This window comes from Sciurus vulgaris (genome assembly GCF_902686455.1).
Source record: "Sciurus vulgaris genome assembly, chromosome: 1".
In the NCBI taxonomy this organism is placed as follows: domain Eukaryota; kingdom Metazoa; phylum Chordata; class Mammalia; order Rodentia; family Sciuridae; genus Sciurus; species Sciurus vulgaris.
Window position 1 is genome coordinate 56,573,192 of NC_136461.1, and position 23,086 is coordinate 56,596,277.

The 23,086-nt window shown below is 40.4% G+C and overlaps 1 protein-coding gene across 1 annotated transcript in view; it reads right to left on the minus strand.

The window, feature by feature from the left end:
• Window positions 1–22,421, minus strand: part of WLS (Wnt ligand secretion mediator) — a 111,330-nt gene extending 88,909 nt beyond the window's left edge. The window contains exon 1 of the mRNA XM_079133549.1: window positions 22,060–22,421. Within this exon, the coding sequence (XP_078989675.1) occupies window positions 22,060–22,165 (106 nt within the window). The 5' untranslated portion in view covers window positions 22,166–22,421. The remainder of the gene's footprint in view (window positions 1–22,059) is intronic.
• Window positions 22,422–23,086: the final 665 nt, after the last annotated feature.

The following is a 23,086-nucleotide window of genomic DNA, read 5'->3' on the forward strand; positions in this document are numbered from 1 at the left end:
TGGTACAGATTATACATCCCCTTCACCATGTTCTAACAGTGTTAATAAAGAACAGACAATATTAGGTCAAATTTGGTTGACTGCCTGTTTTTCTAACAGAATTGCCTCTTAGAGAATGGGCCAAGTAGTTCACATTTTAAATGGGGATAACAGAAGAAAAGAAGATACCAAGTGGAAAGTATCATGCACTTTAGGCAGGATGTATTTAATTAGTACATGGCACGGAGAACATTGAAGAGTCAATATCTTTGTTAGGATTATGGGTTAGAGCTATGGCTACATTCAACCATCATTCTATTTGAATATCTTGTCCAAAGTCTGAGCTCATCAAAATCAGAGAGCTGTTCTAGCTAATTCTCTCTTAATACTCTTGGCTGCCCTACCTCTATCCCTCTCCCCTAAGATTTCTCAACCTTAATACTATTGACATTTGGGGCTAGATAAATGTTGTGGGGCTGCTGAAGATCTTTGGCAGTTTCCCTAACTTCTACCCGCTAGTTGCCAGTAGTATCTTCCTCTCTTCCTTGGTAAGATATGAAAATTAAAAATGTCTCCAGATATTGCCAAATACCACTTGGGGCAGGGTGCAGAATCAGCCCTAACTGAGAGTTCCTACTTTACCCCCAAACACTCAAGGTTAAAAGAAAAATTCATATTGCACCAAGTCATTCTCCAGCAACATTTCTTTAACAGCTACAAGGATTCCAAATTCTCAATCATCCATCACCCTTACACTTTGCTTGCTGCTAGACTGACTGCATTGGGCTGTGTTTTAGTAAGCTTTTTTGTCTCTATGACCAAAAGGCCTGAAAAAAACAATTTATAGGAAGAAAAGTTTATTTTGGGGCTTATGATTTCAGAAGTCTCAGTCCAAGATGACTGACACATTGTTCTGGGGCTGAGGTGAGGCAGACCATTATGGCAGAGGAAAACAGCATCACAGATGGCCACCAGGAAGCATGGAGAGCTCTGCTCACCAGGGCCAAAATATGTACACCAAAGGCACATCCCTAGTGACTCACCTCCTCTGGTCATACCCTGCCTGCCTGCAGCTAACACCCAGTTAATCCATATTGTTGGATTAAGCCATCGATTAAGTCATACCTCTCGTAACGTTCTCTGAACGTTCTTGCATTTTTTCACACAGCTTTTAGGGACATCACATATCCAAACCATAACAGGTCCATATACAAATTACAAATGATAGTAATGGTTATCATTTGTTGGCAATTTCTTATGTGCCATGCCTTATGCTAGTCATTGAACTGATTTTTGTTCTCATACAGAAGTAAGTAGTAGATAATATTCTCTCCATTTAGGGATGGGTAAAAAAATAAAAATAACGTATCCAAGTTCACAGTCAATTTGTGACTAAACAGGGGATTGAACTTAATTCCATCCAAGTGCAGAGTCTTTCTTTGTCTTAGGCCACAGTATTTCTCCTCATGAGAAACACTAAATGCAGAGATACTTAAGAAATGCATTTGCCATACGTTTCAGGAGATAAAGTGGAGATTTCAGTGTACAGACTATTATAAAGCTTGGTGTTCTCATATGAAGCTGACCAGCAGTATAGATGTCTTTATTCTAAAGATACCAACAAGCCGATTTTTGAATTATGGATTCAGGAAAATGGTGGTTTTTCTCTAAGTAGAAACAACAAGCAGTCGCTGGTTGCCATGGTAGCAGAGGTAAACTTAACCTTGACTGCAAATACAATCTCTAGAAAGGGATGGTGAGTATGATTAGAAGTCTAAACTAAATGAGGGATATATCACTGGGAGGAGAGAAATGATATATTTATCTTCAATTAGCTGAAAAGCCACCACCATATAACAGAAGGAGAGCACATGTTCTAGATTATTTCACAAGGAAATAATGCAGGATTCATGAGTGGAACTTAGAATGAAGTAATGGAAGCAGTTTTCTACAAAATGTTAAGAAAGGGTATTTGCCCATCAAAGTATTTCATCACATGGACTGAAAAATTAAGCAAGTGGTCTAAAGAACAGCATGTAACGGGAACAGAAAGACACTCACAGGGAGGTGGTTTCTGTTAGGAGACCCCAGTGGGGTGAGATTGACAAAATTCCCAGGTCCCTTCCAAAACAAAAAAAATCTGTTTCTTCAAACAATTAGTTAAAATATGGATTCCCTGTTGAAAACATAAACCTGGAAGGTGGGGGTGGCAAGGTCCCCCTTGGGCAGGAAGGGCAGCTCATTAGTATAACCAGGGAGGTGAACTTGTTTTGCCAGGGAAGAAAATGTCATTAGGTGAGATCAGACACAAGAGGAAGAAACTTGTGGAAGATAATTTTCCTCCTTTGTTCTGAATGGATGATCGGGAGATAGTGAAGTTAAGTAGGGGGGAATCAAGCAGTTTCTTTCTGCTGTTTTCCAAATCTAAGACCCTCTGGTGCCTCCTCCCTGGAATTTACAGCCACATTTCACTATTTTGGTGTGAAAACTCCATTTATTTTTAAAAAGAAAAACAACACCCAGTTGGGGTTACCTAGGCAATAATTCATCAGTCTTAGCTAAGTACTAATATTGCCTTTGGTTTCATGACTCTTAATTGCCCTATGCCAATAACTCATTAAAAAATATTTCACCAGCTGGGTGCAGTGGCACACACCTGTATACCCAGTGGCTCGGGAGGCTGAGGCAGGAGAATCGCAAGTTAGAAGTCAGCCTCAGCAATTTAGCGAGGTACTAAGCAACTCAGTGAAACCCTGTTTCTAAATAAAATACTTTAAAAAAAGGGTTGGGGATGTGGCTCAGTGGTTAAGTGCCCCTGAGTTCAATCCCCAGTACCAAAAAAAAAAAAAAAAAAAAAAAAAAGAGAGAGAGAGAGAGAGAGAGAGAGAAAGAAAGAAAGAAAACATCTCCCCACTAGATTCAGTGAATGGATAGGACAGTGCTAAACTCAAATTTCCTTCTTGGAAAACCAACCTGTGAATTTTCAGGGCATGATCTGGAAAATTAACTTGTGACACAGTTAACCTCTAATAACCTTCCTTGCAAAAGAGAGAAAAAGAATAACTGGTTTTCCTTAAAAAAAAAAAAATACTATATGGATTCATCTTTCCATATTAAATGTGAATAATACTTAAGAGAATTTTCCCTATCTCTTCATCTCCAGGGCACTCAAAGCATTTATACTCTCATTATTTTACATAACACCTATTAAGTGGGCACCAAAGGTTTATTATCCTCCTTTGATTTCTAAGAACACAACTACAGAAAGATTAAACAAATTGCCCGAGGTTGTTCAGTAAGTTGAGATGCTTGGATTTTCCATTGTATGCTTGTTTTAGGAACTTGGTGAAAAGTAGCTAAATCTGGTAAACTCATCAAAACTCCCAAGTCTTGCAGATTCCATGACAAATTTGTCATCTAAGTATAAATTGGCCACCACATAGATCTTGGACAAGGGCAACCTAGTAGGCTAGTGCCATGTCTCCAAGGAGCCTGACACCATACCTTACTTGGCTTTTGTTAACCAACTCCTCCCTCAAGTGAAGCTGATTCTGCCTGGCTGCCCCTGGAAAAATTTTAACCCCTTGATTAGCTATTGCACAGTTGGTTTAACTCAGACGAGACAGTAGACCAAATAGTAGTGGTTTTAAAAATTCCTCCCCTTTCTGATTACAAAGGAGGCATGATTAACGAAGTTCCCTTTGTGTCCAAGCTCCATTCTGAGAGAAAGAGCTTTCCTTCCCCCTTTTATGATGGCTGAGTCTTTTCCTACTTGTCTCATCACCCACACAATCTGTTCACAGCCCCAACAGACAATCCAGCCAGTCTGTGGAGAGTTCCTAAAACATTTATGTCCTGAAAGCAGACAGGACGAGCAGGACCTCATCTCAACAAAGGATAAGGGGACATTCGGCAGAAGAGTTCACAAAGGGAAATAAAGACAGAGACCCTAAGCTGAATGGATTTGCCCACAATGAGTAACACAATGCCAGTCCTTACAGAGGACTTGTCAACCTTCTGGTCAATTTACAGCCACCTCCAGTTTTGGGTCCCTAAACTTCATTGCTTTTAGAACAGAGGATTTTCAAAGAAATATAATTAACAAGTTAAGGAAGTCCACTCAGTGCTTTAAGGATCCTTCACTTTCTCTAGAACTTTAAATACAAAAAATAGCAAGTTAGGCCATGAGTCTAATTCCAACTCAGGGAGTTGAAATAATGTACCTGTAACACTTAGCACACTACCTGGTATATACTAAGTACTCAAATATTATTACCTAATGTTTTCATAATATGCTGCTATTTAATTAATAATATTTTTTATACTTGTCCTGCCTATTTACTGAAAATAATTCTACCTTTTCTGTCTTTGATTCATTACAAAAGATAAGTGCTTCATATATATTATCTTCTTTAAGCCTATGGCTCTAGAGTTAGTTATAGACATCAAAAGCATGCTTAGTTCTGATGGTTGGCAAGTGGCAGATTCCCTGATGGAGATCAAAACTCTATAATTTCACATTCAGTGCTTTCTTTCCCTGATTCCACAGATAAGCAGATTATCGTGTTCTATGTCTGTTGTTTGGTACTAGGAATTGAACTCGGAGGTGCTCTGCCACTGAACTACATTCCTTCTTATTTTGTATTTTCAGACAAGGTCTCACGAAGTTGCTGAGGGTGGATACAAGCTTGCAATCCTCCTGCCTCAGCCTCCAGAGTTGCTGGAATTACAGACGTGTGCCTGGCTCTTATGTCTCTTTATATTCTCTAGAATTTAGCAGACTAGTAAGATATACCACCTGAAATAAATTTTTAATCAGGAGGTCCTGGGTTCAATCCCTAGCAGTGGAAAAAAACAATGATCACCCATACTCTAAAAGTCTAGGTCAAACTCATTATTCAAAAATAGCTTTTTATCTAATCTAAAATATGCTTAAAACTTAGTCTTTTGCACCTATTTCATTTTATTGATCTTATTTCCAATCAAATTTAAGGTGCCCTAAAGGCAAGAACCATGTGTGCACCCCTTCTGTAGCTCATGGCTAACCCAGTTCAGGAACTGTAGTAACATGCTGGCTCATTGCTTGTTCTACCTTACCATCTTCTGGATGATGTCCTAAAGAAACCTCAAAAGAATCGTGATATCTAATTAAATTATCAACCATCTCCAGGAAATAGTGCTTGGCTTGGTCAATTATTAAAGCTTCTCTTCTGTCTTCTAGAACCTCAATTTAGCTGCTGGGACATCCTGTGGCCATTCATTTCACAGACGTCCAGACCAGCAGGAGCATGTGGTGCAATGAGCTTTGCTTCAAAGTTGGCAGCCTCACCAAGTTCTGGGAATTGTCACTAATGATCTGTACAGGGCACCTGGTGTTCAACAGAGGTCCCTGAACACATTCACACATACAAACATACACACACACACACTCACACCATCTCGAATACTGCTCTAATTAGAAGTGCTGTGCCTAAAAGAGGGTGGTTCCATACTGATTTTATTTTTGTTTCAGAAGACCTATTCAGATACACCATTTGCAATACAGCTATGGTTTCCATCAACTTATCTTTAGACAGAAGACAAAGTAAATGCATCAGTCTCTTTTGGTTGCAAGAGGCAGGAAATTGCTCCAAGATACTTGGGCAAAACAATCAATCATCAATCAATCCATCAGTCAATAAGATGAAACTGAAAAATGTCCAGAGCCTGAGTCTTTCGGTGGTTAATTTGAGACATCAAATTATGTCAACAGATCTTGTTTCTCCCTATCACTGAATTCTACCTTATACTTTATTAGCTTCATTCTCAAGCTTCACTAGAAGAACTTCAGCAGTTCCAGGGTCATATTCTCAGAGTTCAAATTCAGTAAGAGAGAGAAGGTCCCTTCCTGGTAGCTTCCATGCCCATCTCAGAATTCACTCAGATTAGATCAACTTGAGTCACCCGTACACTGTGAACAGCACTTGGTTTGGTCACGTGCCTACCACTAAAACAGAGGCAAAAATTTTCCAAAGCCACCTGAACTGAGAGCAGGAAAAGAAGTTTCCTAAGGAGATTTAGCATACTTCTACCAAGACAGGTTGAATAAATAATGGACAGCTTCCCTACCCTGAATTTCTTTTAAAAACCTGAAATCATCCTCACTAATAAATCCTCCCACTTTTTTAATATCCAAGAAGTTGCACTACTGTAATGATCAACTTTGAAAATAGGATATTAAAGGAAAGAACCAACCAAACAGGTCATCAAATGAAACAGGTTCCTCCTTACAATTAAAGGAAAGCACATTTAAAAAATAAGATGTTGTTGGCACATTGGCAAGAATTATAAAAATTTAAGTAATGCCCTGCACTGGCTAGGAGATAGGGAGACAGACACACCCAGATCTGGCTAGTAGATTACATGGTGATTATCACTGATCATCAAAATTTTCAAAGATATATTCACAGAAATAAAATTGCAAAGGAAATATGTAAGAATGTGAATAAGAACTACAAGGAAAGTTTTTCCAATATTTTTTATAATAGCCTCCAAACAGGAAATATTGTGAAAACCCAACAAGTAATTAAGTAATTTAATCATGTTCTTGCTATGGGATATCATGCCAACACCAAAAATGGCCTTCCAATGCATGTGTATTGGCCTGGCTTACATAATAAGAAAGGCCACTGCCAAAGAATTATCAGTGAACCAGTGAGAACATCACTTACTAGCTAAACCTAGGAAATTAGCTTGCCCCTTATTTCCTAGGTGCTCTCTGGCTCCTCCTGTAAGATTTACCAAGGGTTCTAAAGACCCAGATTCTGCCCAGGGAAAGAGCAAAATATCTGGATATCCTCATGGGCTACAATTTATCGAACAAATATTTAAAGAAATATTCAACAATTGCTCATGGAAGCAGCTGAGTGTTACATGGAGGGAGGTGGACAGACTTTGCTTATCCTAGAGGACTGGTCAAAATTGCAATGCAATGTTTGGTTAATATACATGGTTTCTATAACAAATAATTTTATATTTTGAAAAAAAAAAACACTTATTTTCTTCTTCTTCAACCTATAACCTTGTAGCAATTAATCTTCCAAATCTCCAGTTCTTCATACCATAAACAAATCTACTGCCTTCCCCAACAAAATCTATTAACTCTCCATCTCGTTTCCATAAATTTAAAATGTGAATATCCCTGTTGAATTGGCCTATCTTAGAGTGTTGTTGGTAAGATCAAATGAGATGATTTCTACAAAAGTACTTTGAAGAAGGATAAAAGCACTATACAAATGTGAGGTATCAGGAATATCAAATGCCCTGCCTAGATTTAACACTCACCCGACAAAGCATCAGAGAGTCTGTGGCAAGCCTTTGGCTTCTCCATAACCTCCACATTCTTTTCCTGCAGTCATTTCTGAAAACCAGATATTCACTTGCAAAATTTCCCTGTAGCAACAGGGCAGGCTCTTGCTAACTTTCAAATTGACTGACCAGTGATTATAAAAGCATGGTGTTTCTAGATGTTGAAACATAGGTAATTAAATAATGAGAGGAGATGCCAAAAATAACCCCAAAGGAAGACAGATGTGCCTGGCATAGACTAGAACCCTAAAATGGAGAAGCACAGCACCCTGGACAAATACAGAGTTAATGGTTTTCACGTCTCGATCAAGCATGACAATCCAAAATCCTAGAAGATGTAAACTTCTGAAAATGAGTATTCTTTAGAGTTAGTACACAGTATTCCTACCAGCAATATTTTACAGCACTCCAAACAACTTCTAAAAGGAAATCATTACTTTAAAAAAAAAATTAAAAGTTGTTTCTTAGTAGGGCTGTGCCTCTATACTATCCATTTGTATAGCATTTCTTCAATAGACTTCTCATTTTAAAGATTGTTAACATTTTAAATAAGACATGGATAGGTCAATAATAAGTACACCAAGTTCTTAAATGCCCTTCTTTTTAAATCCCCACCCCAATTACATCCCTCCCTTGAGGATATTTACAATCCTCTATGACACATGCTCTGTACCTTCTTGGTTCAAGGAAAACACACCTACAGCATTTCAAATTAACTACTGACCCTTACTCTCACACTATAAACAAACCCTTTTCAAAATCTCAATTGCATTGTGTCCACATTGATTAAAGCTTGAAGCCTGGTGACCTCACGTGGTGTTAACTTCTCCCATGCACCAACAGCATTCTGCCTTTCTACTCAATTACCCCCTTTGGTGCCAGAGGATCGCTACCCAATGAACACACACAATGGACTTCTGCTTCATTACACTAACCAACAGCAGGATAGAAATAAGCAGAAGAGGAATAAACAAGCTAATTTATCATGAGGACAGAGCCAGCTTTCACCAGTCTCGCCATGGAAAACTTCAGTGGTTAACGGGAATATCAATAGTCTGGGGGTGATGTTTATGATCTTACAGATTATAGACAAAAGCCACAACAGAACCTCACTGATTAAAAAATTCTGCAGATTAGCAGGTGTGAACACACACACAAACCCTGCCTTAAAACTTCAAGGTCCTACATAAAACCTACTCAATAATTATTTGGGGACACACAACCCTGGGCTTTGGATAATGCGGACTGACACCCTGGTAATTTGCCCCAAGTGTTCAACCTAACTGTGGGGCCTCTGTTATTCATCTTGGTCAGGAGGGACCCAGCCTCTTTGTGAGAAGGATCTGGTTGCCCCCCTTCATTAGGCATGGCAGGGACACAGCGGTTGATTAAATTAACAACTTTAGAGGGCTTCAGTCCCAGTTCCCAGACATTAGCACCATCATCCAGAACAAATTAAAAGCCTCACAGCAATTAAGCAGATTTTGGAAATGAATTTCCCATGGTTCAATGGTTCAACAGCATTCTTGAGTTAAGCAGTAGAGAAGAGCCTAGAAGGAAAAGAAGAGGAACTGATGACTGATTTTCCAAAGTAAACATACAAACTGGCAGAAGCAGCATAAACAATAAACTTCTGAGCGAGCCTCTGACAAGCAAGACTTTTCCATTTCTTTTATATAAAATTGGAAATACTCTGTCACCAAAGGTAAAGGGATAAAAATTTAGTGGAATTATTATATTAAAATGATAGATTTCAGAAGAATTTCTTTTTTTTTCTATTTCTTTGCTTTTAATTACTGCATTGTACTCTTGTTCAAAAATATGAATAGATATTGAGAGGGAACCAAAAATATCTGTGTCTAGTCACTAGATTTTAAAGTCAAACAAGCAATCTTTCCCTGACTCTGACACTGGAACTATCCACATTACTTGGACCCAGTACAGCTAGGCTTAGAGCAGAGTTTAGTTTTAACCAGTATTTAGAGCAATGATGGGCCCATAGTAAAATAAAATAATAAAGTGTCAACATTTTAAAGGAGGGATTGCATGGTGTCTTTCTTGCAAGTCCCTGTTTTCTCCCCACCTCCACCACCCCAACCCCTCACTCTGTGCCCTGTCCCATTACTCCCACCTCTAGCTGGAAGTTCTGACCAAGAAAGAAGTCTAGCTTTTGTGTGGCTTTCTCCTTGGCTTCTGCTTCCTTCTCTTTCAAGCTGACACATGTGCCTCTTCACTCTGCTCCTGCCTCACACCTCTGCCGGGCTCCATTTGTAATGTTCCTCCTTGCCTGCAGGCACATATTTGGCACAGCATGTTTCAGCGCCGTTTGGGAACCTGGAGGAATGTGTGGATGAATTCATTCCCACCCACCAGATCCGAAAGCTGAACACAATGGAATGCAGAGATGGTTATTTGCATGAATTACGTTTTCTTGATATCAAGGGCATTTATAAAAGCTGACATCATAAATACATTATTGGTCTCTAAGAACAACCATAAATAACTCTACAAAATTCTTAGAAGGGAAACAGAAAAATGAGTTTTTCATCTTTAAGAGCTCATAGTAAAATGATGGAGTCTTCTAAAAGAAGTACCTTCAATATAGCCTTCATGGAACCAAAGAAATATATTTGCTACTTAAAGATCATAGATCTCAAAATTTCCCTTATCCTTCAACATTTACATTTGAAGAGTCAAAATTTGGAAATATATGCACCAGTGTGTGTTCCCTTCCTCCCACTAAAGTTCTTCAAGCAGTCAGTCAATTCTCTGCCTTTACGGCCAACTAAAGATCAAAATACATAGATCAGACATAGTAACAATTAGCACAACAGCAGGCAGAGGGAATGAAACCCTCTGCAAGTGGTCAGGAGGCTTGGAGCAAATCTTCTATCACTAAATCTTCTCTGAGCCTTAGTTTCCACAATATACCAAAAGTTCCCTTTCTTTCTCCAAAAACTGTGCAATGAAATAAGTATACATACCAGAAAGTGGTACCATCTTATATGGTCAAATAAAATAAGAACCTTCTCCTCATTTAAATAGTTAAAAAAATAGACTGGAATTTAGCATTACAAATTTTAGAGTTGACCTTGAAGTTGAAGCATTTAACTACCTCTGTGAAAGGTCCAAAATGCAAGGCATTTATCTAAGCTTTTCTCCAACAAATATTACTGCTTAGCTATACTGCACGAGTCTGGGGTAACAACTCCAGATACAGGTGAGCACATCAAACCATCCTTGTTCGGGGCTGGGGATATAGCACAGGGCCCTGGGTTCAATCCCCAGCACTGCAAAAAAAAAAAAAAAAAAAAAAAAATTCCTTGTTCTCATGTAGCTTATAGTTTTATAGAGGTTAGATTTTCATCATTATTTTTTGTTTGACATTTCTCATACAGCACTAAATCTCTAGGTAATGTTTCAACAGTTAATATTTTACAAGCAAAAGATCATCAGTTTCTCCTCAAAGTTTGACTTTCAAAGGTCTTTGTCATGTATTATATGTCTAGAAGGAAAAAAATTTCCCCAGTGGATAATGACTCCAATTTCATAATGTTAAATAGAGGAACAACTGGGAATCACTTTGCAGCAAGCAGAGATGGAACAGATCTCTTCCACACAGTGAGTGATAATCATTTTTAAAAAATCTTGCTATCATGGGTTTTCTAGGCTCTAAAGAGCCATGAACACTGACTTAGAATTTTAAAAAGGCAAAAGTTTAAAATTCAAGTTCAGTTCTGTGAAAACAACCACTAAATAAAGGAAAAAGTAAATTAATCACTTCAATTCACCAAATATGTGAATGGCATGCTTCTTGGACCATTGGTTTGCATAGATCATGCCAATAGGAAGGTCATCAAGCAGGATGGCTGGATTTCTATTTTTATCTAATCCATTAAGAAGCAGAAATAATCTGTGATGGACCTAAAAAACACAGAATGACTCAAAACTATATATTAACATAGATGTTAAAAAGTTACTTAGTGGCAACTTCTAATTCAGGGAAGTGGCTCTCCTACATTGACTGCTCTAACACCTGTAAGCAGGCACATAGGAAGTACCTGAGTTTTTTTTTCTCATTTAAATCCCACAAACTCCCTGTGGAACAGATTTTTTTAGATGAAGAATCTGAGGTTCCTGCATATAAATGGTTTGTCTAGGTTACAAAGCAAGTCTGATAACAATAGACAAACAGGATTACTACCATTGATAAAATGACATTCCTGCAGTTAGAGATCTGATCACTTTGAATGGAGGGATTAGTAAGTTTTTCAATGAACAAAAACCATCCTAGGGAAAACCTTCAGCTAACACTTTGCTGTTTTGTAGAGTGACTCTTTCCTAGGAATTCTATAATATGCCTAAGTCATCAACAGGTACTTATCAAAACTGCTGTAACCATCCCGCTTTGTAGGAAGAGTTTATAATGTACCTAAACAGAGCTGATACAAAAATATCCTGTCCATGTCCTAATCCAGGAAAAAAAGAAAAAGAAAAAAACAAAAACTGTCTTACATACATACTAAATCTGGCTTTGTTAAAATCCCAACAATCCTGCTCCAAACCACATTTTCTTTCTTTCTTTCCCTTTTTTAACAAGTGGGTAGGGCAGGAAGAAGTTAATGACAGAAACTCCTTGGATAATTGTAAAAAAAAAAAAAAGAAACGAATGCTAATTAAAAGATAAACTTAGTGTCCTTTTAGTTGAAAACAAATCTACAAATTGTCTATCCAGGTTTTTGAGGATTTTTTTTCTCCTCTTTCATCAGCTACCATGTTCTCATACAGTGAAACTCTGTTCTGTTGAGGCGTGTTCAAAAAATGGAGCTGGGGATTTAACACTGGCAGTTTCATGAACCTGCAAATACTGTGAAATCAGGGGGGAGGATCCCCCTGTGAATTTGAGGGTCTCACAGGTGCCTGTCACAGCCAAGTCCCCCACCACCAGAAAAATCTTTCTCAGTAGAGATGTGACAACAAGGCTCTGGTGTAGTCTGTTCAAAGCCTCAGCAAAAACCTTATCTACCACTTCCTTAACCCAGGCAGGCAGGGGCTAGCTAATGCAGCAGCCTGGTTCACACAAGTCAGTACTAGCTCAAGAGAACAGAGAAAAGAATGTGGGGATGTGTCTTTCCCACATTGAAGGCATTCCACTCTGGGGTGAGTTACAGCCTAAATGAGAGCAGATAAAACATATAAGAACCAAAGTAAAAGGAACCAGACCTCAAAATGGTCCAAACTGCTTTGAGAGGGCTGGATTTAATAAAACATGGAACCCAACATTTTGGTTATGATCACCTGAAGGCAAGCATGCTGAAGAGACTTGAAAGCCAAGATTTCATTCCAGCTAAATTAGACATGCAAAAGAACATAGAGCTTTGTGACTGTTGAATTTCAACAAAAGGAAAGGGGGGGGCAGTAGTTTACAGTATAAAACTTGTACCTCTCAAAACACAAATGTACTTGTCAGTTGCAATGGCTGGGGCCCTCAATGTTTTAAACCCTACTTTGGCGGATATGAGTTTTCTGTTTGCAGTTACCTTCAGAGTGAAGAAAGGGCAGAGAAAAAGGAGAGGGATTTTTTGGTTTCCTTTGTATATAAGTCAGACCCCTCAAATATGGGGCTATGTAAGTTTCCCCGAAACTCACAACTTAAGAATTATGCCTGTAAAAATATCTTCCAAAGAAACAAAAATTGGTCATCAATTTTTAGTCAAGGAAGCCACAGACTGATAAAGTCTTAAAACCAAACACAAGGACTGTGCTAGAGGTTGGATATATAAGAGCCATACTACATGTCTGTTTTATTTTTTTTCCATACCACATGTCTCAGTTTTGTATTATTTTATTTTATTTTTGTTTCAAATTTACATTTCCCCAAGCAGGAGGGAGGGAATGTACCACACCCTCAGCAAGCAAGGAAGGAATTCAGAATTTGTGTTCTGTTTTGCTTTGCTTTTTTTAATGCCATGGAATCCTTTAAAATCCACACAGAACATAGTAACACTGTATATAATTCTATTGCTGCATGAGAGATTAGCTAAGTATCCTAAGTATACAAAGACAAAAGGGAGAAGACTATTTTATTTTCAAACACTGTAACAGAAAAGTCAATCAAGCTGAATGAAGCACAAGTTGGGAATTTTCTGCATATTAACTGTCTGAGAACATCAGACAGAAATCAGATGACCTCTAGGTGGAAACCCAGAAGGAGATGAACTTTGGAGCAGTCCTGCTGCCAGCTTCACCTCCAATCCTGTGAACTGAGTTACTTCTTTTGCCCAGGTCTCTGAATCCTGATAAAGTGAGATGGAACAGGATGGTCTCAGAGACCCTTTCATCTTTATAATTTAATACTGAGAAGCTCCACAGCTTCTCTTCAGGCCAAACACCACCAAAGCGTACGGATAGGTGGACCCACACAGCTGCACTCACGGAGAGTAACAAAACATGCAGCAGGAGGGATTCTTTGGGGAGTTATGTGTGCGTGCTTTCAGAGAACAACTTGGACTCATGTTATTTACCTGTTCCCTGCAATGATATTAATATCCACCACTTGTGGAAGACCTATAATGAGATGTTTCCATGTAACATCAACATTAATATGAGAAAGCCAGGATGCTCTCCCTGAATTTCAAAACCAGACTTAGTAATGCTTTAGGTCATTCCCATTTGGTCTTCCTCCATAGATTCACCAATCTAGGGTGTTTGATAAAGTGGTGGTGACTCAAAGAAGAAAAGAATGGATAACAAACAATGTCATGATCTAAAAGCAGAGAAAGAGGAAAAAAAAAAGAGGAGAGATGTGGTTTAGTGGCTGGTATTACTGAAAAGTGCTTTGGAGATCATAGCTCTGGCAGCCTTGTTCAAGGCATCAACAGGTGCCAAGTCCTTTGGGGTAGTTCTGGGGATATTTAATCCTCAGCAACCCTCCATGAGGTGGAAGGCTTCTCCTTCCATGTCACCACTGAGGGAGGAAGTCAGGAAGTTTTGTGCTTTATTTGACATCACTGAGTTTACCCCTGGCCTGCAGAGTCTTAGCCACCACATGACATTGTCTCAAAACCAGGAATTCTCCCTTTGGGAGGGGTCAGACAGAATTAAGGCAACATTAACTGCCTCCAAATAGCTTTCATGAACTTGGTGTAATTTAGGACTTGAAGAAAACTGAGTCAACTATTTTCAGACCAATTACCTTCTTTCTAAAGAAAAATCACAATGCCTTGCCAAAACAAAAGTAATAACTTGGTCTTTTCTTTCAATAACCTCTGCTTTCTTGGAAATGTGTATCTGTAAAGTCCCTGAGCTAACCTAGAGAATTAACCAGAAGTTTTAAGAAGGCCCCATAATTTGTGTGGGCCAGTGATTAAAAAATATACCATTTGCCAGGAATACTAAAAGAATGGAGAAATAGGGAGCACAAATGTGCTTGAAGACGGATATAAATAGGCATAGTGGATGGATGGAAATGCTAGCTCAGTTTGGGGATAATGAGTGGCATTAGACATCCAGGCCCAAGCTGTGCCCTGATAAGGTATCCCTATTTCTCCTTTCCTCAGCCCATCTTCCATATCCACAATGCCCTCTGTTTTCTTCAACAGCTCTGTCAGGACCTAATGTGTCTGCTAAAGCCAAGGGCCATTCTGTGGGTTTGTCATTTCAAGAAGTTTTCTATTTCAAAGCTCAGCCACCCTTGGCTGTGTGTAATACTTTCTTTTGGGGGGGGGGGGGGGGGCTGGCTTGTGATGCTCTCAGGTTCAGCCCTCCCCAGCGTGGCCTGCAAGCCCTAGTCAACACTGACACTGGCTGGCATGGGGGTTATTAAGTATTAGGAGCTGAGATTGTTTGCTCAGAAAGTAACTAGGTCAATGATCAATGATCACGCAGTGATGGGAGTGCTCAGTCTGGGAAGGGTGGGAGCAGAAAAAGGGGAGTCTGAGCTTTCATCTTCTATGTAATCTGTGTAGAATCAGTTTCATCACACTCACCCCTTTGTCTCCCATAGAAACTGAAGGGACAATGGGTGAAGAACAGCATTAGGCTTAAGAGCATGGCTCAGAATTCAATCAAGGATCAGGGGCTTGGGTCAGCCCTCTTACTATCTCTGTCACCTCAGAATAGTTCCTTAAATGAACCTGAGATTCATCTGAAAATTGCAGAAAGTCATTGTAACTGCTTCTCTGGGTTGTTATAAGGATTAAGTGAATCAACACATGTGAAAAGCTTTCCATGGCCACTCAGTAAGTCCTCAAAGCAACATCAAAATGGTAGTGAGTCAAATATCTGGCTCCTGTCAGATATCTACTTAGCCACTGCTTCTGTTCCCCAACAAGACTCATTTAGGGGTGGAATGTGGTCATCGGGTGAGGGTGGGGCAGTGGTAGTACACAGCTAAGGAAACTCTTCTGAATTCTAAATATATGAGTTGGTCTTTTCTATAATTTAACAATCTTTTTAGACTAGTCCTTTTATGAAAAGGAAGAGTCAGAAAACATTTCCCAACCTTCAGGTTTGAGAATTTCAGGGTCTCATGATTCTCCTTTCCTCTCCCATCTCCATCTGAGTACTTAGAGAACTGTCCATATCTGGTACATGTGTCCATTTAGGTCACCATCACAAAACCTCAGTGAAGAAATGAGACCTATGTGAAATAGATGTGACCCATTTCATTACATGATGCTCCTTGTCTCCCATGATCCCTTACAGTTTCTAAGTAATGGAGAATTTCAAATCTTTCAAGGAAGAAAATCTATCTGCATTTTTTTCCAAAGAATAAGATGTACCTATTCACAGGGTCAGAAGGTTGCTCCCGGGACCCTCTGGTCTGGGATGCCTTCACTATGGTGCTTGGGTGTGCACATAAACAAAACTGTCCTTTGGGAAGGGAATTTTCAGTTTTCAGCAAGAGGCTCCCCTCTCAACTGTTCCACCATCTCGGCCAATCCAGATCTTCGGAAACCCTCTCTAGCCTTGGTTGATTCCTTCTCCTCTTTTCCTTTGAAATAGTCCAGACTTATTATGTAACTATATAAACATGTTAAAACCACTAGCTAGGGAAAATAATGTCAAGTAATCTTCCTTAAAGTAGCAAATCTCAAATACTTTAAGGTTAATGAACTTGGCTGCTCAGACAATTGGATGATTCACACAATTATGGAGATGTGTTAGAACCTGTAAGAAATCGGTTGGACTAGCAACTTCTCAGAAGGCATCCTCCCTTAGCCTTGGTGAGGTACTGCTTCAGTCTGTATAGCTGGACTCCATTTACCATCACAAATGGACCCTAACTAAGCTAGGCAATCTTGAGCAATTTTACTAAATCTTTCTGGAATCACATAGTAAAATGGGTATAAAAATACCAATTTGACATCACTATGTGTGGATTATACTGTACAAATTTCAGCACACACTGCATATTCAATACATGTTAAATACTACATATACATTTGTGTATATATACATATATATAATGTATATATAATTTTATTCATATATTTATTTCAAGATGACATATTAACATAATGATTTGATGGTATAATTAGCAGCGCTTCTAATTTCATACGTTCTCAAATTCTTAGTTAATTAGTGGAAATTATCTTTACCCTGGGATACTTCATCAAAGGACATCTTTTGCTGGTAAACTTAGATTAAGAGGGGCTCTTCCCTACCTATAACTTTTCTGGTTTACTCAGTTTCTAAGGCCCTTCTTTTCTAACTCCAGTCAACATGCAGCCCTATCCTGAGCACACAGTAGGCCCTAATAAATACTTTGCATATTAGGGAAGTGGGTACCCTTGAGCTTTAAACAAAGGACCTTCACATAATCTCAACATATCCTAAGTCTCTGTAGAAACAACCTGAGGAAGATAAGGTAAGACTCTTTCCTCAGTCTATTTGATTTTGTTTTCAATTCAAAGGCCAAACTATTGTAAAATGTCAACTAGTCAGGGAAAGCTTTAAGTCTATATCTGTGTTCTGGGCAGGGGACTTGAAAACTTCACAAAGTTACACATATATATTATGCTCTCAAGGAAATGTTTCCCACTTTTATAGGGAAAGGGAAAGTCTCAGTAGAAGTCTGGACAGGCAGTACTGAAAGAACACAGAGATGAAAGAGCTTTGAGACTGTGAGCACAAGCATTATTTCACTGCAGCAGCCAAGCAGATGCATTAGCTTTTTATAAAGTCAAATAATGTCATTTTGATTACTGTAAAAAATTATCACTTTTAAAAAGATCAATTTGTGAGCTTTCATAGTACTTCCACAAACCACATTAAATACCTCAAATAGTTACCAAAGAGAAAAAATGGCATGGTTTAGTCAAATGTAAAATTTTATAAAATAAATAGCAGAATCAAATAAGAAAAATGTGTACTAACATCAACCCAAAACCAATTAACTAGTGCTTTTCAAAATTCTCAAAAGATACCTATATACTACAGAATTACAATGACATCACTGATATGTAGTAAAATAAAATAAAATAAGTGCAAGAAGTTCAAAATCAAATATACTGGGGAGCAAATACATGTATTCTGGACTAGCTGCAATGTCATTTCTTATAATTCTGCAACTTCCAGATGAAGACCATCAATAGTTTCCACTTAAACAATAACAGTATGTGCCATATCATTGAAAGTAGATAAATGTGTACCATTTGAGAAAAGTGATTATACATGTGTGTGTATGCACGTGTTATATACATTACATTCTCAGCATTATAAAGCAACAAAAAAGGCCACTCACATAAGTGAGCTTTTGAAAGAAACGGTGACCCCCTCCTAAAGAAATAATACTTGGCAATTTTTTGATATTTATTTGGAAATTAAGTTCGGAATATTCTGATTCATGGGTATTCTTGGAACAATGCAATAATTTTCTATTCATTCAGTTCCAATCTTCATACTCGTAACAGTCTTAGAACAGGTGGGAACAGTGACCTGCTTTTTCAACCATTATATCCCCCAGACATGACTAATTCGAAGCTGAGAAAATTGCACATAATGGGCCAGGGATTCAAGTTCATGATTTTTAGTGGCTGCACTCTCATTGAAGGGCACATGGTCTCCTTCCCCTCCCCCTTCCACCACCCCTGCAGCTGCCTCTCCATGAACGAAATTCACCAAACATGAAAGCAAAGGAACATTATTTTAAAACTTTTCTGCAGGCTTATTTTTCAGGAGGATCAAGATTAAGCTATTTCTTTTAAAATATCTTAGTTTCCTTCAGGGGTTCTTAAAGTTTAAAATGAATTCTAAATACCTAAAGAAACCAGGCACTTAATAAGACTTCTGAATACATAAAAAAACATTCAGATACCTACTTTTATAGTGGCTCAAAGTTTTCACAAAAACATGATATAGATCACTGAATTTAGAAGTACTCCAAGTTCTATCATATAAGATATTGATTTCTGAGCCTTTTTACAAAATCCTGTCAAGGTTTAGCAGTACATAGACATTAGCATAAGAAAAAAAATTAACACACATGGAGAGCAACAGACAAACAAACTTGGGAAGAAGGTCACTGGAGTAAAGGAGTATTTAATCTGGCTAAACCAAAACTCAATTCTTCATGTTTGCTTTTATGGCTATAATGTTTTCTCCATCAATTCTAGAAGGCTACACCAAACTTCAGGCCAAATGTCATATTATAAAACTCTTGTGAGTACTAAAAGAGTAATACAATTGGAACCGAAAGAGACCTTAAACTCATTTATCTATCAGTGAGGACACAAGTCTATTGATTTATAGACTTGCCTGGTCACTTTGGGGCTCAGGGTTTGTCATTACCTTTGGGGAATGATGGTTGTTTACTTTTGTGTTGTATACAAGTGTGGGGTACCCTTCCAATCCAATCAGGAGCTTTGATGTTTAGATCCTCCCTTCCTAAGTTGCCACATATACTGTGACCTTTTCAAAATGGACATTTTCTTTCCTCATTTGACCTACTGCAGATATATTAGAAAAACACTCCACACCCAGGACACCTGACCCCTTAAGTAGCAATGGCATTAAGTAGTGAAGTTCTCTTCTCATTGAGGAGAGCAGGAGATGGTTTCTGAACTTCACCTTGACTTTCCAGTCTACAAACTGTTCTTTCAGCTCCTGATTTCTCTGTTCACTTCACTGAATTTCTGTTCTGTGCTTGGTTTCGTCTACTTCCAGTTTACGCAAGTGGAATGGGAAAAAGTACCTTCTGTTAATGTTCATTTTCCATGGGTCTTATACCATATTCAAGTTCCTAGATTTGTTTAAGAGCAAAAAGAAATTACTCCCCAAAAGTAAGAAGTAAAGGCTAAGACACCAATCAATGTGGACTGGATTCAATCTGTCTGGTCTGGACTGGGACAGACTCTGCAACTGAGGAAGGAGGAAAGCAAACCAATAAACTTCTACAACAATTTCCCAAAGACATGTTACACATAGATATTTTTCTTTTTCAAGGCAAGTTAGAACAAAAGCAGTTTATTAATTGAGGGGAATCTGGTTATGGTTAGGACCTGCCCCTGCACTTTTGATATTGTCCAGTATGGTCACTAACCAAGTTCTATGGAAAAAAAAAAAAAAAAAAAAAAAAAACCCTTGGCATTACTTACTCCAGACAAACCCTGCTTTGAACAAATAACTGTTCTAGTCGCATAGTAATTCTACCGCCTAACAAACACTCCTTGCCAATAGTGAGATTCCAGAAATCAAACTAGTTTCAAAAGTGCCCTAGGAAACCTACAACATGGATAAAGGGCTCTCCAAGCCCAAGAGATCAGCTTTAGAAAAAGAAAAAGAAACGCACACCAACAAACACCAGGAAACTATGTGTAATGGTTCGCTGCTTGTGCAAAAACCTCAAAGAGGATGAAGGTCAGACAGGGATAATAGGCCAATTTAATTCTGAAAGCACAAGGTGCAAGAAATTTTAATTATGGTCTGCCACTGAAATCACACAAGATCCAATGGCATCTAACTGCAACTGCTCATCAAGGGAGACAAGAGGTGTAATTGTAACCGCTGCATAATCACTGTGAGGGCACAGAGAAGGCTGTCTTCAGCTCCCAGCAGAGAAGGTATTAAGGGCCTTGAAAAATCCAATACAAGGAAACATGGAGATTGTAAGAAGCCAAACAGGAGCCGGGAACACAAAAGCCAAACCCGTGTGTGCACGTATGTGTGCATGGTGTGACAGTGGGTTTCAGAAACAAAAAGACGACGCTGTTTGGCCCACATAGAATACAGGAGCTTGGAAAACTCGGAGCCTTTTCCGCTTTGTGGATACGTGCATACAGAAAGGCACAGCTCCTCCAGGAACTTCACTCCTCGTGAAGCTTCTCCCACTCTCCTTTGTTTAAAATAATTAGCTTGGATGTTACAGTGATTAACAGTACCAGACTCCCGGTAATTTGTTCTCATCAAACCCGGGTCTGAAGACAAAACGCCACGCACACGGTTGAAGGTGTCCAGTGCAGCCAGTGCAGCCAGTGCAGCTCCCGCGGCTCGGCCGCCCGCGCCTCGGGGCAGTTCCTCGCAGCCCATGACGCGCGGGCTCCAGAAAAAGGGACGCGCAGAGAAAACTCCTCTGTGGACTCTCTCCACTAGACAAAGTTTAACAAAGCCTCGAAGTAAGGGGACAAACCTCCCATCCGCGCCTGCTGCAAAGTTGGCGCTGAAGTTTGTGCCTGGATGTCCCAGTCTTGAGAGGAAAGGGGACAAGAGTGCGACGAGGCGGGAGGATGGATGGAGATGGAGAGACAGCGAGAGAAAGTGAGTTTTTTTCGAGTGGACTGTGCATGAGACGATCTTTTTCACCCGGAAGCCTATTTGGCCCCACAGGTCCAGGAGGTGCACGCCACCGGAGGTCTCCAGGGCGGACGCCGTCGCCGGGTGGGGGGCGGTGTTGGGAGCTGTCACCTGCGGGGAGCCTTGGCAGGAGCGGAGACGCCCTCCTAGGCGCCAAGGGAGGGCTGCGGGCTCAAGACTCACGGATCTCGGGACTCTAAGAAGTGGGGGAGGGGAAGTTCCCGAGAGGGCAGGAGGCCAGAAGCAACTTTTCGGATACGCTTTTCTCCTCGGACCTCTCCAACTTCCCGCAGGGTCCGCTAGATTGTTACGACCCCATCCCACCTCCCAGCCCTCGGTTCCGACCAGTCCGCCGCGGACTGTGGAGTGGGGGTGCAGCGAGGAAGCCGAGGGCACAAACGTTGGGGCCCGAAGTGCAAGTCTTCACCCCCTAGCTGAGACAACCAAATTCATTTACACACGCAACCACCTCAGCCTTGTAACTGAGCTCCGGGTTTGCGCTGGGCGCAGTTCCCCGACTCTTCTGTTGTTCCTAATAAAGTCGACTACGTTGCCTTCCCGGAGCCGATTGGAAGGAAACAGAGAGGAAAAGGGGGGAACGCGGGAAAAAGCGAGGGGGGGCGAGCAATCAACTTTGTAACCCGGAGCTTCCTCGCGCGATCCGTCGCCATGCTTAAGATTCCCACCCCCGCACCCCCCTCCTGCCTTTCAAGTGGATACTGAAACTAGGCCAAAACTTTTTCCCCTCCTTTTCTCCAGCCACTAGACTGGATTGTGCCCCACAGAGCCCCATGGAGCTCTGCTTTCTTAAGCACAATAGCCGGACTAATTAGATCATAGAAGCAAGGCAGTGATACTGTAACAAGTAGCCCAAGAGGCAAAGAGGGAAGGGGCCCGAAAAGAGAGAAAGGGGGAAAAGTTTGCAGCTCTCGCACTTACCAATCAAGCCTCCCACCAGAAAGGCGATGATTTGGAACACAAGCAGAATCCCACCAACAATGCACAGCTTCTTGGTGCTCATGTTTTCTATAATTGCCCCAGCCATTTCTGCGCCCCCCCCCCCTTTTTCTTTTCTCCTTGAAATAAATGTTTTAGGGTGTGCTTTTTGCTCCCTTCCCTCTCACACTCCCTCCTCCCTCGCCTCCTTTCTGGGCGCAGCAAAACTTCAGGGGTGCGGGAGCGCAGCGATGATGGGACCCGGACCGAAGGCGCCCGCACGGATTCCCCCGGCGCAGCCGGATCGGGCTCCCCCAATGCCCGGAGCTGTGATTGTGGCCGCTCCGCCGCCTGTGGACGCTTAAAGGAGCAGGGAAGCGGATCACATGACGCCGCCTCCCTCCCTTTCTTCCTCCCTCCCTCTCGCGCTTCCTCCCTCCCTCTCCACCTCCCTCTCTTCCACTACCCCTTGCCCGCCAGTTCGTGGATCCGAGCTCTGGCCAGCGCTGACGTCCCTCTCCTGGGTCTAGCCTGCAGCCTGTCCCGCCAAGGGCTGGTAGCTTGGGGGGTGTATTGTTGTTGTTATTGTTGTTGTTAAATGGGTTCCCCTTACCCAACCGCTCACACGTTTCCTTTTCCTGAAGTGCGAGATTTAAATCACCCACGGACGCTTCCCAGACCTTCAACTTATGCGTTGACTTTAGGAAATGGTCCCCACCCCCACCTCCAACTGCTAGAACTCTCTTTAGGAAAAAGGAGATAATTTTAAAAAGAAAACCAGTAGATGCTAAGTCACAGCACAGAGATGCGGAATAAAGTCTCAGCTCGGCTTCCTTCTGCCTGGTCTCAGCCTCCGTTATTGAATTATATACTCAGCAAATTCCCCCCTAGCTCCTTGTGGAGCCACGAAAGACCACGATACCTTACTCCACCCCGTGGGCTTCCAGAGCCTTGGCTCTGGCTATTGCCGTAAAGAACACATGTTCTACTGATTCAAAGAAACAACTCCTCTAAAAAAATCTTTATAATT